The sequence below is a fragment of the Panulirus ornatus genome, chromosome 17 (genome assembly GCF_036320965.1).
Source record: "Panulirus ornatus isolate Po-2019 chromosome 17, ASM3632096v1, whole genome shotgun sequence".
Classification (NCBI taxonomy): domain Eukaryota; kingdom Metazoa; phylum Arthropoda; class Malacostraca; order Decapoda; family Palinuridae; genus Panulirus; species Panulirus ornatus.
Window position 1 is genome coordinate 37,968,381 of NC_092240.1, and position 18,263 is coordinate 37,986,643.

The following is an 18,263-nucleotide window of genomic DNA, read 5'->3' on the forward strand; positions in this document are numbered from 1 at the left end:
GCCATTCTTCGTCAGTTTACTGGCGCTACCTCGCTGCCGCGGGAAACAGGAATTAAGCATATATATAAATATATATATATATATATATATATATATATATATATATATATATATATATATATATATATATTTATACGTATATATGGTTCTTCTTTCTTAACATTATGATGATGGAAGGATCTGCTCGTGTTGATTTCACTTCGCCTTTAGTCTAAGAGAATTTCTTATCGATATTCCTGAATGATTTCTTGAAGTTAATCAGAGGTATATCAAGGGATAATGAACTTCATCCTCTACAGCAGATGTGTTTACTAGTCCACCGGCTTTATCACGCATGTCTGACCCAATATATGAAGGAAAATGGGTAATTTTTTTTTACCTACGTCGAGCTTTAGACACAAGCATATGAAAATCCTATTGAAGTGATTTTATGGCAGTTAGTTAAAAAAGAGAATCGTATACAATCAGAGCATCTATCACGGAGTTTAAGACAAATCCAAAGGCCATTAGGATAGCGAACATCTTCGTCTGGAGTGTGGACGCCCAGTTATTGACCCTAAGTCCCAGCTCATCGTATATACCGTAAACACATGTTGCAATGCACTATCAGCAGCACCAGCGGTTGTTGTCGTAAGATTACGTACAGCGGTGATGACGTTAATGTAATGAAGAGCGTTATTACTGACCCTCTATGTTGACTCAGGCTGTGATCTGTGTAGGGGTCCTGGGGGATGGTTAAAGACAGTGATATCAATTGAGGTTGATTTCCCACGGGGCGGGATAGCGCCATTGGCTCTCATTGGTAGAGTTCATCTATACCACACAATCTAAGCCTAGTGGCGCCTGTAGTTAACCACGTAGGTGGGTGTCTCCCGAAGTTCTGGAAAGCTTCTTTACCCCATATTCGCCAATTGTACCCTCAACTGTTGCATTATCCTCTCTTGCATTTATAATACCTATCACTAATACCCGATCCCTGGCAGCAATACTACGTGAACACTTACTCAGTTCCTCTTTAAACATTCACCTTTCTTTCTCATTCCTCTCGGGCAAACACGCATACGTTTGCAAACACACAACACATATTGTCTGCACTTGTTACGTGCAAACACATATCACATGTACAAACATACTAGGTCATACTGGCTGAAAACACCATATTCAAAATAAGAAACACAACTCTACCTACAAAATTTTGCAACATAAGTGTAAACACGTATTACATTATTGTAGTACAGTCACACCACGTCATCTTCGTCAACACACTTGTACACACAAACTTAACTAAAGTCATTCACCTTTGCTGGATACTGACCAGACAACCAGACACCAACCCGATCAACCAGCTACTCAACTGCTTAACTTCCAAGCCGCCTGTCAGCAATGCGAGGCTATCAGATCAAATCAAATTACACAATGGCATTCACAACAGTTTATTGATTTATCTTTGTAAATTAAGTGCAACTGAAAAGTGGCCCTATGTCTAATTAATCTGTAACCGCACTGCTCTTCCCCAATCTGATGCTCTGTACACGCCTTCACCCTCTCAATCAATACCCTCCCATATAATTTCCCAGGAATACTCAACAACTTATACCTCTGTAATTTGAGCACTCACTCTTATCCCCTTTGCGGAATGCTTGTACTTTGCAAGCATTCCCCCAATCCTCAGGCACCTCACCATGAGTCATACATACATTAAGTAATCTTACTAACCAGTCAACAATACATTCATTCACTTTTTTAATAAATTCGACTGCAATACCATCCAAACCTGCTGCCTTGCCGGCTTTCATCCTCTGCAAAGCTTTTACTACCTCTTCTCTATTTACCAAATCATTCTCCCTAACCCTCTCACTTTGCACACCACCTCGACCAAAACACCCTATATCTGCCACTCTATCATCAAACATATTCAACAAACCTTCAAAATACTCACTCCATCTCCTTCTTACATCACCACTACTTGTTATCACCTCCCCATTAGCCTCCTTCACCGATGTTCCCATTTGTTCCCTTATCTTACGTACTTCATTTACCTCCTTCCAAAGCATCTTTTTATTCTCCCTAAAATTTAATGATACTCTCTCACCCCAACTCTCATTTGCCCTCTTTTTCACCTCTTGCACCTTTCTCTTGACCTCCTGCCTCTTTCTTTTATACATTTCCCAGTCATTTGCATTATTTCTCTGCAAAAATCGTCCAAATGCCTCTCACTTCTCTTTCACTAATAATCTTACTTCTTCATCCTACCACTCATTACCCTTTCCAATCTGCCCACCTCCCACGCTTCTCATGCCACATGCATCTTTTGCACAAGCCATCACTGCTTCCCTAAATACATCCAATTACTCTCCCATTCCCCTTACGTCCTTTGTTCTCATCACTCTCTTCACCCCAACATTCTCCCTTCTTTTCTGAAAACCTCTACAAATCTTCACCTTCGCCTCCACAAGATAATGATCAGACATCCCTCCAGTTGCACCTCTCAGCACATTAACATCCAAAAGTCTCTCTTTCGCGCGCCTATCAACTAACACGTAATCCAATAACGCTCTCTGGCCATCTCTCCTACTTACATACGTATACTTATGTATATCTCTCTTTTTAAACCAGGCATTCCCAATCACCAGTCTTTTTCAGTACATAAATCTACAAGCTCTTCACCATTTCCATTCATAACACTGAACACCCCACGTACACCAATTAGTCCATCAACTGCCACATTACTCACCTTCGCATTCAAATCACCTATCACCATAACCCGATCTCGTGCATCAAAACTACTAACACACTCACTCAGCTGCTCCCAAAACGCTTGCCTCCCATGATCTTTCTTCTCATGCCCAGGTGCATATGCACCAATAATCACCCATCTCTCTCCATCCACTTTCAGTTTTACCCATATGAATCTAGAGTTTACTTTCTTACACTCCATCACATACTTCCACCACTCCTGTTTCAGGAGTAGTGCTACTCCTTCCCTTGCTCTCGTCCTCTCACTAACCCTTGACTTTACTCCCAAGGCATTCCCAACCCACTCTTCCCCTTTACCCTTGAGCTTCGTTTCACTCAGAGCCAAAACATCCAGGTTCCTTTCCTCAAACATACTACCTATGTCTCCTTTTTTTCTCATCTTGGTTACATCCACACACATTTAGACACCCCAATGTGAGCCTTCGAGGAGGATGAGCATTGCCCGCGTGACTCCTCCTTCTGTTTCCCCTTTCATAGAGTTAAAAAACAAGGAGGGGAGGGTTTCTAGCCCCCCGCTCCCGTCCTATGCATGCAAGACATCATCAGCACGCAACATTGTGGGTGTCATACCCTACTTGTCATATTGCAAACAGAGTAAAATGAGGAAGAGAGGCTGCATAGTATCTAAGCTGCTTGCTAAGATGATGTACAAGGCTGGTTTAACTCACATCATCACAATGGATTTGCACCAGAAGGAAATCCAGGGGTTCTTTGAATGCCCTATTGACAACGTGAGAGCCTCCCCCTTCCTCTTGCAGTACATCCAGGAGAGTATTCCTGACTACCGTAATGCTATCATAGTTGCACGTGACCCAGGGATCAGCTAAGAAGGCTACATCCTATGCTGAACGTCTCAGGCTAGGCATTGCAGTTATACATGGAGAGCAGAAACGAATGAAGATGAGCAAGCTGATGGACGTAACTCTCCACCTCCTGTTGAGCACTCGCGTATAATGGATGTAGGCGTGGGAGTGCCAGCTCTTGCTGCAAAGGAGAAGCCTCCAATTAATGTAGTGGGAGATGTAGGGGGACGCATTGCCGTTATGGTGGATGACATGATTAATGATGTTGCCTTCTTTGTGGCAGCAGCAGAAGTGTTGAAAGATCGTGGAGCATACAAGATCTATGTGATGGCCACACATGGTCTTTTGTCATCTGATGCCCCAAGACTCATTGATGATTCCCCTATTGATGAGGTGGTAGTCACCAACACAGTGCCCCATGAAATTCAGAAGATGCAGTGTCACAAGGTCAAAACTGTCCGCAATGTCACACTTGAGGATTAGGCAGCGAGCGAGCATTAGTTTGTTTCATGAATATTGACTTGTACGATATATATATATATATATATATATATATATATATATATATATATATATATATATATATATATATATATATATATATATATATATATATATATATATATATATATATATATATATATATATATATATATATATATATATATATATATATATATATAATTGTTATCTTCATGTTAGTAGCAGTGGGTTGAGCATTTTTCCAGGCTTTCTACACCTCCACTTCCCTCCGAACCCAAAGATGACTATTCCACCACACAGAAGCATTGCGCTACTTATTACATGAAGGAAAGATGAATAATACTAATTTCTATTTAACATTATTTACTTATGAGTCAGGGCGATTGTAATAAATATACAGTAACATGTGATACATTACAACACAGAGGCAGTAAAGATACATAAATATGGGCTATACAACACTACACGAGTAAACCAAAAGGTTGTGTATACCACATTCCTTGGTACAAATGTGTAGGATGTTACTCCCTGGGATGAGAATTATACTACAAATCTCGTGATCTGACAACGTCATTTTATTACATTCTTGAAAAAGCAAGAACATACTGTAATCTGAAAAAAAAAAAGAGAAAAACTTATATTTTGTAGCTTGGCATAACCGCGCGTATGTGTAGATCTTCCACCGGTGACTGTGTGAAGCCATCAACTGCTGTCATTGCTCGCCAGCCTTATGACAAATTTGACTCAGATGCACTTTTTTTTTTATATATATATATTTATATATAGAAAGAATAGCCCTGTAGAAACCTAGGAGAGAAGCCAAGTGTAGCTTCCGTGTCACACATACATAACATGGTAACTATAACACATTCATTACATACAGCTATATGCTGACACAACATGACTGGTTGCCAACATTTTCCAGTCAGGTCATGAGCCATATTCAGGAGATGTGCTCAAGGCAGATGAATGCCTCTCTGAGCAGTCCCCTGGAGTCTATCTCTCTCTCTCTCTCTATCTTTTTGTAGTTGGCATTATGTTGTCCAGTACTGAATTAGTACAGGTGGTAAGAGTGAGCTGTCTCATGGTATGTTGTGAACTGCTTCTTCAGTCATTACACCATGAATGGCTCAGCTAATTGGGAAGTATCCCCTGAATATGGCCAGACATGACTCGGAGACAAGACTTTCTCACTAGTCCAGGTAATAAAAGACTGTTCATCAGTGCAAGCACCAAAGAATGAGTGATTCAACTCAGAGAATCTTCACTATCCTGGAACAAAAAAAAAAAAAAAATATCAAACAAGACTGAACAATACTCATTGTTGTGATTCGCCCCAACACTTGATTATGGAGATGTACAGAACAGTTTTTAATCCTCTGTAGCTAAAATAGACTATGTAGTAAGATAAAATTCATGTTTGCTAGTCTAGCTAGACGACAATTTGACATCACTGACATCATCATCACTAACTCTATCATTACAGCTTGGAAATATCGGCTGCAGTCAAATTCCAGAAATACCCTTGAGCACATCTAAGCCACCATCAGACCCATGGACGAATACCATAAGGGATAGTTCTGAAGCTCCTCCCTGTGGACCTCACCTTGAGTGCTGCTCGGGAACTGGGCAAATTATTGTCTATTGCTATCATCACATCACAACATATCAGACAACTCTTAAATTTGACAAGTTCATATCGAAAAAGAAATCATAAAATTCTACTCTCCATGATGTAGCGGGAGGTTAAGTGTTAGGGTAGAACAGGACTGATTAGTAGAATGAGCTAATTAATATTCTGAATAATTAATGTCATTAACATAAAGTGGGAAGTGTGTGAGAAAGCTGATATGTTTAGAAATTCCAGTTCCACTCGTATTAACGATTCCCAAAGCCTGTGATGAACTAAACTCTTCAAATATATAAGAGGAACTTTTTGATTTGATTCTGAAAGCTACAGAAATAGATTTCTTATCATTAAACTCTAAATAATCAGAGGAGAATTGCCTTCGACAAACAATAACATGATTCTTGAAAAAAAAAAAAAAAGTTTTAAGTGCATTACATAATTTTTGCCTACAGTTTACATTGGTCTTAAGTAGGAACTACACATGTAAGCATGAGGGAATTTGCTCCAGTGACACTTGAGGAAGCGATCCTTCCTTCATGATATCCTCAAGGGGTTAGAGTATTTACCTAGTGGTACATCATACTTGATTACCGTTACATTATTTTTTTTCTTCCAGTGATTTCTATGATGATGATATTTGCACTTTTGTGTGAATCTCACTAGCCATATAGGTCAGGATGCTGTACTTTTTACCTCATTCACTCCAAAAAATATCTAAGAATTTTACTTGGTTCGCTATCACTACGAAAGAGTCAACCTCGAACTCTGACTGTTACTAACGTTCATCCAATATGATTTAAGCTCATATGTTTCTTTTTATTTCAGGGGATCAAAAGGGAGGAGTTGGACCCAAGTGTTGCCCCCTCTGTGCTACTGGCCCTGACCAGCTGAGTATTGAGGTGTACTGGGCTGTGTTGCACTGGGCTGACACTGGAGTCTCGAATTCGGGAGAGAGTTTCTGGAGGGGGTCTGGGTAGTGAGGAACCACAATGCCCAATGACCTGATGAAAAATTTCAAGATGGCTGTGATTAATTGGCTCAATATACAAGAGACCCAAAGCAGAAGGAGCAGTTGGGAGACTGTGAGTTATCTACAAAGATATGACTAAGATACAAAAGATACATCTTCTTTGGTGAATCTTTGGTAAGGCGTAATAAGAGATATGTTAAGGCTATCACAGAGCCGCCGTAAGGCTGAGTCTCACAGGGGAAAATGCTATTCAACGTGTTTCATTACCCTACAAATGAAATAGATGAAATTTGTATCATATCAATAAAAAATACTCCTGCATAACTTGATGGTTACGAGAAGATTAGCTCCCTTTGGATTTTTGATGACGTACAATTGCATCAAAGCCTTGCTAACTCTTGTTTATGTTTTCAGTATGTGACAATTGTCTCCAAAGACTTAATAGTTATTCAAAGCTGCTGATTTTGTCACAACCAAGAACACTTTCTGATTTGATGCCTTTCCTTCACATGTGAGGCCAGCCACCATGCTTCAAGGGGAAGCAGAGGAGAGATACAGGTAATACTATGTTGCATAGGCCTCGCTTACGCAGAGGAAACGCAGTCAGTTATACAGATCCGGGGCAGAAAATATGGTTCAGTTTTAACTTACTCTTGTGGCAAATTATTTGTAGTAGCACACATCTGCGGGACTGTGAGGGCCACTGAAATTTTGAAAAGAACGCCTGAAGCGCAAATGAATGTAGTATGGAATGGGTTGCCAATACAATGTAAGGGGGGAAAAAGATAACTTGGGTATGGTAGATAAAGCTAAAGTAGGAATTAGAGATGATGAAATAATACGTGAACTAGATTAGAGGGACATTACAGAGTTCCTCAAGTACTGTAACACAATGAGACTGTACGAATGGGGATGGTGAGATGGGTGGAAGGGAGCTGTATCTCAGAAAAAGGTCTGTTAAGGTGACAGTGAGTTATAAGTGATGAAGTTAAGTCGAGGGAAGGGCAAGGGCCACACCTAACATAACTGCACCTATAACTATACACAGCGTAGGGCACATCGGATACACTTTGCTCACAGGCAGACTCTCTTGCAAAAGGTCCACACAGGACTAGTAGATGTGTGTTTTCCTGACAAGACCATTTATTACTAAATATAGTCATTGATCACTTAACATTTATAAAATATCATAATTTCTCTGCATACACCATTCTATAAAATCGTTTCAAAAGGTCTGTTTTATCACCACAGCTGCCACACCAGCCTCTCTGCCAGGTTGCTGTCTGGGAGGAAGTCCTGCACACAGGCTGGTAGTTCATCCCTGTCTGGCTAGTAACCTGCCTAGCCGATTGGGAGTTGCACTGTCCACAGGATAGCTCCCTCAGAGGATTGCAAGAACGTCCACTGCACCTCACATATGGCTCACGGTTTAGAGAATTGGTGGAAGGAATGTGCCTGAATCATCCAAGGAATTCTCTGTTGATGTGCCATCTGGGTTTCCATTGACGCCTGTATTGGAGGTAGCAGTAGTGGTATTGGCGTTTGAGGATGTGGGGTCCTGCTTGGTCCCGGCATCTGTGGCAGTCACACCCGTATCCCGGTGACGCTTGCCCTTATACACCTGCAATGATTGAGTAGAAATGTTAGTCTCATTCATCTTAAGCTACTAATCCTCCTTAACGGTACTTTAGATAATCCATTTTGAATAGAGAATGTGACCACAGGTGTTACATTTTGTCCTATCAAGAAATTTAGAATTTGTATGAATGTGCATTGTTAAACATCTACAATGCATGGGACCTGGACATTCCTGGAGCTTTCATCTTTAAAGATATCTATGAATTTAATATGAATTCAGAAATTCAAACTTGTGATACAATGTGTAAGTCTGTACGTTTTTTTTTATCAGTATGAATGTATTTCTCTTGGTATATATCTCATACCTGGTATGAGTATAATCAGTATGACCATATATCTATTTTTCGTTATATTTCTCAAACCTGGTATAAGTGCAATGTCAAAATACTTGTACAGTGAATACGAATAATTTAGCTAATGTCTTGAAAAATAGAAATAATTTTGACCAAAAAAGAAATACATGAAAGTTTTTTCCAGGATATTTGATGTTGTACTGTATCAAACAGCTGAATCACAAAAAAGTATATGGATTAGCTTTATGCTAAAGACCCATTCAGAAAGGTCCACCTACAAGTGATTTACAGTAACAAGTCGCTCACAACACATTACAATCTAATATCAATTTATTGATATCAGTTCTTACATAGCTACTAGATAATGAGTTACCTTCATGAACATATACACCGAGAAGTATAACAAAGTGGTTCAAGAATGATGAATTTTGAAGTGGATAATTACTGCCACCATGATTGCATAATATATATCTCTCAAGCTTATACATGGATGAGAATGGTTTTGCCTCAGCACTGTATTTGTTGGCGTTACCACATCCTGCATGTCTTTCTAATTGCTTTCAGAGTTGGGACAATTTTTTGGTTATTGAAGATGATTGGCTTTATTAAGAAAATGGTCGTTATCAGCGGGAGAGTTGGTGGTACATTCAGAACATGAATCACTATTACCCCTGTGTGCCATAGATTTCAAAATGAACGATACCTCTTCTGTCGTCTCGATTGGATTGATAAGCGTGATTTCGACGTCATTGCATTATGGTAAGTGACAGGATGTTACAGTGCCACTGGTGCTCCACATATTGCATTATGACAAGTGACAGGAACAGTGCCACTGGTGCTCCACATATTGCATTATGGTAAGTGACAGGAACAGTGCCACTGGTGCTTCACATATTGCATTATGGCAAGTGACAGGAACAGTGCTACTGGTGCTTCACATATTGCATTATGGCAAGTGACAGGAACAGTGCTACTGGTGCTCCACATATTGCATTATGGCAAGTGACAGGAACAGTGCTACTGGTGCTCCACATATTGCATTATGGCAAGTGACAGGAACAGTGCTACTGGTGCTCCACATATTGCATTATGGTAAGTGACAGGAACAGTGCCACTGGTGCTCCACATATTGCATTATGGTAAGTGACAGGAACAGTGCTACTGGTGCTCCACATATTGCATTATGGTAAGTGACAGGAACAGTGCTACTGGTGCTTCACATATTGCATTATGGCAAGTGACAGGAACAGTGCCACTGGTGCTCCACATATTGCATTATGGCAAGTGACAGGAACAGTGCCACTGGTGGTTTCATATTCCTACATAAGGGCAGCGGGGCTACCAATATGAAACCTCATTGAAAGCTTATGTGATAACTCTCTCTCCACATCCAAGATTCGCGAGTCTCTCAGTGAACATAAAGTTTCAGGAATCACAATGTACAAAACTTGGTGATCATGGATGAAATATGAACTTATATGGAATATGAACTGGCAAAGGATAAAGCATCTGTTACGAAATGTAGGCATAAAAGAATGTGGAAATACAATGAAACGCAGAAATCATGGATGTAAAAAAAAAAAAAGACGCATTTTAGTAGGGTCGAGGAGGAGCATCATCACGAAGACCGACCTTATAGAGAGTGTAGTTCTCCTCCTCCACAGAGTCCTGAGTGATGGGGCCCTGCCGTCTGGGGTTACCAGGAGGGCCGCCGTTGACTGCACCTGGTCGACGGTCTGTGGTTCCTGCCTGGGTTGATGGTGATGATGACGACGATGATGAAGAGACAGTGGTGGAGAGTGATGAATGCAGCCACTCATGTTGCAACGCCTCCTCTGGGGTCATTCTGGTTGAGGGATCCCACCTGCAACAACACCCAGTGGATATTAATGAAACCTGTTGAGTAGCAACAGTGCAGCATCTGTGGCATGCGTCCCACCAGACCACCTAGGAGCTTGTGCGTCGCTAATGTGTGTGCAATTGAACACCCGGGACAATAGCTCAACCTGAAGGCTTTCTCTGTTAACACTTTGACCTTTTAAAAATCTGCATACACATACATACATATATATATATGGGCTATGGATAGAGTTGTGCGCAGGAGGGTGGATGAGCTGGAAATGAGATGTTTGAGGACAATATGTGGTGTGAGGTGGTTTGATCGAGTAAGTAATGTAAGGGTAAGAGAGATGTGTGGAAATAAAAAGAGTGTGGTTGAGAGAGCAGAAGATGGTGTTTTGAAATGGTTTGGTCAAATGGAGAGAATGAGTGAGGAAAGATTGACCAAGAGGATATATGTGTCAGAGGTGGAGGGAACGAGGAGAAGTGGGAGACCAAGTTGGAGGTGGAAAGATGGAGTGAAAAAGATTTTGAATGATTGGGGCCTGAACATGCAGGAGGGTGAAAGGCGTGCAAGAATAGAGTGAATTGGAACGATGTGGTATAACGGGGTCGACGTGCTGTCATTGGATTGAACCAGGGCATGTGAAGCGTCTGGGGTAAACCATGGAAAGTTCTGTGGGGTCTGGATGTGGAAAGGGAGCTGTGGTTTCGGTGCATTATTACATGACAGCTAGAGACTGAGTGTGAACGAATGGGGCCTTTGTTGTCTTTTCCTAACGCTACCTCGCACACATGAGGGGGAAGGGGGTTGTTATTCCATGTGTGGCGAGGTTGCGATGGAAACAAATAAAGGCAGACAGAATGAATTATGTACATGTGTATATATGTAAATGTCTGTGTGTGTATATATATGTGTACATTGAGATGTATAGGTATGTATATTTGCGTGTGTGGACGTGTATGAATATACGTGTATGGGGGTGGGTTGGGCCATTCTTCCGTCTGTTTCCTTGCGCTACCTCGCTAACGCGGGAGACAGCGACAAAGCAAAATAATAATGATAAAAATGTACATATATATATATTTATATATATATATATATATATATATATATATATATATATATATATATATATATATATATATATATATATTTTTTTTTTTTTTTTTTTTTTTTTATACTTTGTCGCTGTCTCCCGCGTTTGCGAGGTAGCGCAAGGAAACAGACGAAAGAAATGGCCCAACCCCCCCCCCCCATACACATGTACATACACACGTCCACACACGCAAATATACATACCTACACAGCTTTCCATGGTTTACCCCAGACGCTTCACATGCCTTGATTCAATCCACTGACAGCACGTCAAACCCTGTATACCACATCGCTCCAATTCACTCTATTCCTTGCCCTCCTTTCACCCTCCTGCATGTTCAGGCCCCGATCACACAAAATCTTTTTCACTCCATCTTTCCACCTCCAATTTGGTCTCCCTCTTCTCCTCGTTCCCTCCACCTCCGACACATATATCCTCTTGGTCAATCTTTCCTCACTCATTCTCTCCATGTGCCCAAACCATTTCAAAACACCCTCTTCTGCTCTCTCAACCACGCTCTTTTTATTTCCACACATCTCTCTTACCCTTACGTTACTTACTCGATCAAACCACCTCACACCACACATTGTCCTCAAACATCTCATTTCCAGCACATCCATCCTCCTGCGCACAACTCTATCCATAGCCCACGCCTCGCAACCATACAACATTGTTGGAACCACTATTCCTTCAAACACACCCATTTTTGCTTTCCGAGATAATGTTCTCGACTTCCACACATTTTTCAAGGCTCCCAAAATTTTCGCCCCCTCCCCCACCCTATGATCCACTTCCGCTTCCATGGTTCCATCCGCTGACAGATCCACTCCCAGATATCTAAAACACTTCACTTCCTCCAGTTTTTCTCCATTCAAACTCACCTCCCAATTGACTTGACCCTCAACCCTACTGTACCTAATAACCTTGCTCTTATATATATATATATATATATATATATATATATATATATATATATATATATATATATATATATATATATATACGATTCAATTATATTTCTCGTGGTACTGGAGTTAAGAGTTGATAACTGAGATGGCATTACTCCAATCAATACAATGATCCTAGTTTTTAACGTGATTAAGCAAGGCATTTGATTCTTGTCCTGTTCTTATACTATATCTATATTGCATAAGTCTAACAAAGGTCCTTACCAGTCTGCCCAACATAAAACTTATCACAATTTCTACATGGTACTTTATAGAGGCATCCAGGAGAATTTTCTGGTGATTTCAGATTAACATATTCTTTATAGTATTATTGTTGCTGAAGTTAACATCTACATTAAAGGGTTTAAGCAACATGGGAAGTAAAGTAAAATTATTATCAAAAGGGAAAACTAAAAGATTCTTGGTGTCAATGGGAGGCTCGGGTTCAACTCTAATAAATGATTTCTTTGCTAACGTAAGGGATTTACGAGTGCAGAATGGAAAAAGGTGAGAGCAAATGACGTAATGAGAGTGGGGAGGAATGGGATGTATTAAGGGAAGCAGTGATGGCTTGCGCAAAAGATGCTTGTGGCATGAGAAAGGTGTGAAGTGGGCAGATTAAAAGGGTAGTGATTGGTGGGATGAAAAATCAAGTTTGTTAGTGAAAGACAAGAAAGAGGCGTTTGGACGATTTTTGCAGGGAAGCAGTGAAAATGATTGGGAGATGTATAAAAGAAACAGGCAGTAGGTCAAGAGAAAGGTGCAAGAGGTGAAAAAGAGAGCAAATGAGAGTTGGGGTGAGAGAGTATCATTAAATTTTAGGGAGAGTAAAGAAATGTTTTGGAAAGAGGTAAATAAAGTGCGTAAGACAAGAGAACAAATGGGTATATCGGTGAAGGGGGCTAATGGGGAGGTATCAACAGGTAGTGGTGAAGAGAAATAGAGATGGAGCGAGTATTTTGAAGGTTTGTTGAATGTGTTTGATGATAGAGTGGCAGATATAGGGTGTTTTGGTCGAGGGAAAGTGCGAAGTGACAGGATCAGGGAGAATGGTTTGGTAAACATAGAAGAGGTAGTGAAAGCTTGGCGGAAGATGAGAGCCGGCAAGGAGGCGGGTTTGGATGGTATTGCAGTGGAATTCATTTAAAAGGGGGTGACTGTGCTGATGACTGGTTGGTAAGGATATTTAAAGTATGTATGATTCATGGTGAAGTGAATGAGGATTGGCGGAATGCATGCATAGTGCCATTGTACAAAGGCAAGGGGGATAAATGTGTGTTCAAATTACAGAGGTATACGTTTATTGAGTATTCCTGGGAATTATATGGCAGGATATTGATTGGAGGGTCAAGGCATGTACAGAGCATGAGATTGGGGAAGAGCAGTGTGGTTTCAGAGGTGGTAGACAATGTGTGGATCAGGTGTTTGCTTGGAAGAATGTATGTGATAATACTTAGAAAACCAGCTGGATTTGTATGAAGCATTTATGGATCTAGAGAGGGCATATGGTAGAGTTGATAGAGATCCTTTGTGCAAGGTATGAAGAGTATATGGCGTGGGAGGTAAACTGCTAGAAGCAGCGAAAAGTTTTTATCAAGGATGTAAGGCTTGTGTACGAGTAGGAAGAGAGGAAAGTGATTGGTTCCTAGTGAATGTCGGTTTGCGTGATGTCTCCAAGGTTGTTTAATTTGTTTATGGATGGGGTTGTTAGGGAGGTGAATGCAAGAGTTTTGGAGAGAGGGGCAAGTATGCAGTCTGTTATGGAAAAGAGAGCTTGGGAAGTGAGTCAGTTGTTGTTCGCTGATGCTACAGCGCTGGTGGCTGATTCGGGTGAGAAACTGCAGAAGTTGGTGACTGAATTTGGTAAAGTGTGTGAAAGAAAAAGTTGAGAGTAAATGTGAATAAAAGCAAGGTTATTAGGTTCAGTAGGGTTGAGAAACAAGTTAATTGGGAGGTAAGTTTTAATGGAGAAAAACTGGAGGAAGTGAAGCGTTTTAGATATCTGGGAGTGGACTTAGCAGCGGATGGAACCATGGAAGCGGAAGTGAGTCACAGGGTGGGGGAGGGGGTGAAAGTTCTGGGAGCGTTGAAAAATGTGTGGAGGGCGAGAACGTATGTTTGAAGGAATAATGGTTCCAACAATGTTATATGGTTGCGAGGCATAGGCTATAGATAGGGTTGTGCGGGGGAGGGTGGATGTGCTGGAAATGAAATGTTTGAGGACAATATGTGGTGTGAGGTGGTTAGATCGAGTAAGTAATGAAAGGGTAAGAGAGATGTATGGTAATGGAGATAGTGTGGTTGAGAGAGCAGAAGAGGGGGTTTTGAAATGGTTTGGTCACATGGAGAGAATGAGTGAGGAAAGATTGACAAAGAGGATATATGTGTCAGAGGTGGAGGGAACGAGAAGTGGAAGACCAATTTGCAGGTGGAAGGATGGAGTGTAAAAGATTTTGAGCGATCGTGGCCTGAACATACAGGGGGTGAAAGGCGTGCAAGGAATAGAGTGAATTAGAACGACGTGGCATACTGGGGTCGACGTGCTGTGAATGGATTGAACCAGAGCATGTGAAGCGTGTGGGGTACACCATGGAAAATTCTATGGGGCCTGGATGTGGAATGGGAGCTGTGGTTTCGGTGCATTACACATGACAGCTAGACACTGAGTGTGAACGAATGAGGCTTTTTTTTTTGTCTTTTCCCAGCGCTACCTCGCGAAGGAGGGGAGGGGGGATGCAATTTCGTGTGTGTCGGGATGGTGATGAGAATGGATGAAGGCAGCAAGAACGAATATGTATGTGTATATATGTATATGTCTGTGTATGTATATGTATGTATACGTTGAAATGTATAGGTATATATATGTGCGTGTGCGGGCGTTTATGTATATACATGTGTATGTGGGTGGGTTGGGCCATTCTTTCATATATGAGTGTATCCTGGCGTTACCTCGCTGACGCGAAAAACGGCGATCAAGAATAGTAAATCAACCAAACAATCAAACAATCAATGAACATATATATATATATATATATATATATATATATATATATATATATATATATATATATATATATATATATATATATATATATATATATATATATATATATATATATATATTTGAAGTGTAAAGCGAATGACGTCATTAGGTGAGGTTTTGGCTGGAATGTCAGTTAAGAAATGTGATAACCAAAGATAGGTGTCAGATGAACATAGGAAAGGGCTGGGTGATCAGAGGCAAGTGTCAGGTAATGGATTAGCTTATAAGCTTGTACATGTTGACGATTCTTTTGTTTATAAAAGGATCTAATCTTACATGCCTGAACTGAATTTGAGATAGTTATGAAAACTATGTTGATAACACTATAGATTCTATGATATTTCTTTCCGCAACTGAATGACATGATACACTATTTCTGAGTATTGGCCATCAGTAGGGTGATTGAAGCCTTGTATATGTAGGAATAGAGTGTTTGAATCTTGTCCATCTCGAACACTCTACTGATGCTTCTTTATTCTTAAATTAAGTTCGTTTCCACTTTGTCCCAGGTAAACTCTATTGCAGTCCTTGCATGTTATCTGTTAAAGACAACCACAAAGAATGGTAAAACGGTGAGAATTAAACGAAGCTAGGGAGATGGATGAGGGACGGGAGGATTGAAGAAGCAGTGCTGGCATGTGGGAGGGAGGATTGTGGCATGTGTAAGATGGGAGGTGGGAAGGTAAGAAAGGGTAGTGAGTGATGGGAAGACTAAGTAAAGTTACAATTGAAGGAGAAAAGAGAAGTATAGGAGCGCTACTTACTGGGAAAGAGTGCAAGTGATTGGGAAATGTATATGAGAAAGAGGCATAAGGTCAAGAGGAAGGTGCATAGATTGAAAAACAGGGCAAGTGAGGTTTGGGGTGAGCAAGAGTCAGTAAACCTCAGGGAGGATACGTTGTTTTGGAAGGAGATTGATAGTGTGAAGGAATAAGAGAACAAATGGGAGCATCGGTGAAGGGGGCAAATGGGAAAGTGGTAACAGGAACTGATGAAGTGAGGAGATGGACTGAGTATTTTGAAGGACTGCTGAATGTGTTGATGATAGAGTGGCGGACGTAGGGTGTTTTGGTCGGGGTGGTGCGCGAAGAGAGAGAGAGAGAGAGAGAGAGAGAGAGAGAGAGAGAGAGAGAGAGAGAGAGAGAGAGAGAGAGAGAGAGAGAGAGAGAGAGAGAGAGAGAGAGAGAGAGAGAGAGAGAGAGAGTAGAAAGTGATGAAAGTGAATTTTCCAAGTGAAGGTTGGTCTGCGGCCGGGGGGATGGTGGTGGGGGTTATGATGTCACCATGGTTGTTTATGGATGGGGTGGTGAGGGAGGTTAATGCAAGATTCTTGGAGAGAAGGGCGAGTATGCAGACTGTGGGGGTTGAGAAGACCTGGGAAGTGTCAGTTGTTGTTTGCTGATGATATAGCACTAGTGGCTGATTCGAGTGAGAAATTGCAGATGTTGACTGAGTTTGGAAGTGTGTGGAAATAAGAATTTGCGAGTAAATGTCAACAGAAGCAAGGTTATTAGGTGAAGTAGGGTTGAGGGACAGGTTACTTGTGAGTGAGTCTGAGTGGAGAAAAATTGGAAAAAGTGAAGTGTTTTACATACCTGAGAGTGGACATGACAGCGAATAGAACCATGGAAGCGGAAGTGACTCACTCTGTGGGGAGGGGGACGGAGATTTTGGGAGCGCAGAAGAATGTGTGAAAAGAACCTTATCTTGGACAGCAAAAATGGGTATGTTCAAAGGAATAGTAGTTCCAACAATATCATAAGGCTGGGAGGCATGGGCTGTAGATGAGGCTGTGAGGAGGAGGGTAGATGTGTTATAAATGAGGACAATATGTGGTGTGAGGTGGTTTAATCGAGTAAGTGATGAAAAGGTGAGAGGTATGACAATAAAAAGATATTGGTTGATATAGCTGAATTGGATGTGGCAAAAGGTATGAATATATGGAGAGAATAAGTGAGGAGAGGTTGCCAAGAGGATATAAATGTCATAAGTGGAGGGAACAAGGAGAAACAGGAGACCAAACTGGAGATGGAAGAATGTGATGAAAAAGTTTTGAACTACCGGAGCCTGAACGTGCAAAAGAATGAAAAGCATGCATGGGATAGAGTGAATTGGAACGATATGGCTGTACTGGGGCCGATGTGCTGTCAATGGGTTGAATCAAGGCATTTGCAGCGTGCGGGGTAAATCATGGAAAGGTCTGCTGGGCCTGGATGTGTATGAAGGCGAACATTTTCACCAGGAATAAATTACAGGAAAACGTTATTCTACAGTGTGAACACTAAACAGTGTGTGATAGGGAAGGTTGCATGGAGTAATATACATCATTTTGTTATCACATGACCTCAGGATCCCATCTCCAGGGTTCCTGCAGTTTGAAGGCTGTGCTGCACACATGATGGACTTCTTTCGAGTCAAGACGTGTTACATCAACTGAACACGGCACAGCCAAGCCAAAGGTGACTTTTCATTCACAGTGTAATCTACTGATGCTACTTCTACAACTTCAACTGCTACTGCTGCTTCCATTGTCACTACTACTACTACTACTACAACAAAGTAGCCAGGAAAGACTCACTCGAGGCAGCGAGCGATGAAGTGGACGAAGTGTGTGTCGGAACACTTAAGGACGGAGGCCAGGTCGCGGGAGCCCGGCCGACGCTTCTTGCCTTTGCTGTTGGTCACACAACGTGGGTTGCCCTTGGAGTCTGCCGGAAAGGTGACGAGGTCAGTACAGGTCAGTAGGTTGACCGGAGGGGA

General features: G+C 41.3%; 1 protein-coding gene and 1 pseudogene across 2 annotated transcripts in view; one reads left to right on the forward strand and one right to left on the reverse strand.

Moving 5' to 3' along the window:
* Positions 1-360: 360 nt before the first annotated feature.
* On the forward strand, positions 361-4,043 carry LOC139754426 (phosphoribosyl pyrophosphate synthase-associated protein 2 pseudogene; annotated as a pseudogene).
* A 346-nt stretch (positions 4,044-4,389) lies between these two features.
* Positions 4,390-18,263, reverse strand: part of LOC139754687 (uncharacterized) — a 622,261-nt gene continuing 608,387 nt past the window's right edge. For both annotated transcript variants that reach the window (XM_071672247.1, XM_071672246.1), the window contains 3 exons: positions 18,082-18,211; positions 10,207-10,438; positions 4,390-8,264 (listed from right to left, as the gene is read on the reverse strand). In XM_071672247.1, coding sequence (XP_071528348.1) covers positions 8,073-8,264; positions 10,207-10,438; positions 18,082-18,211 — 554 coding nt within the window. In that variant the 3' untranslated portion in view covers positions 4,390-8,072. The remainder of the gene's footprint in view (positions 8,265-10,206; positions 10,439-18,081; positions 18,212-18,263) is intronic.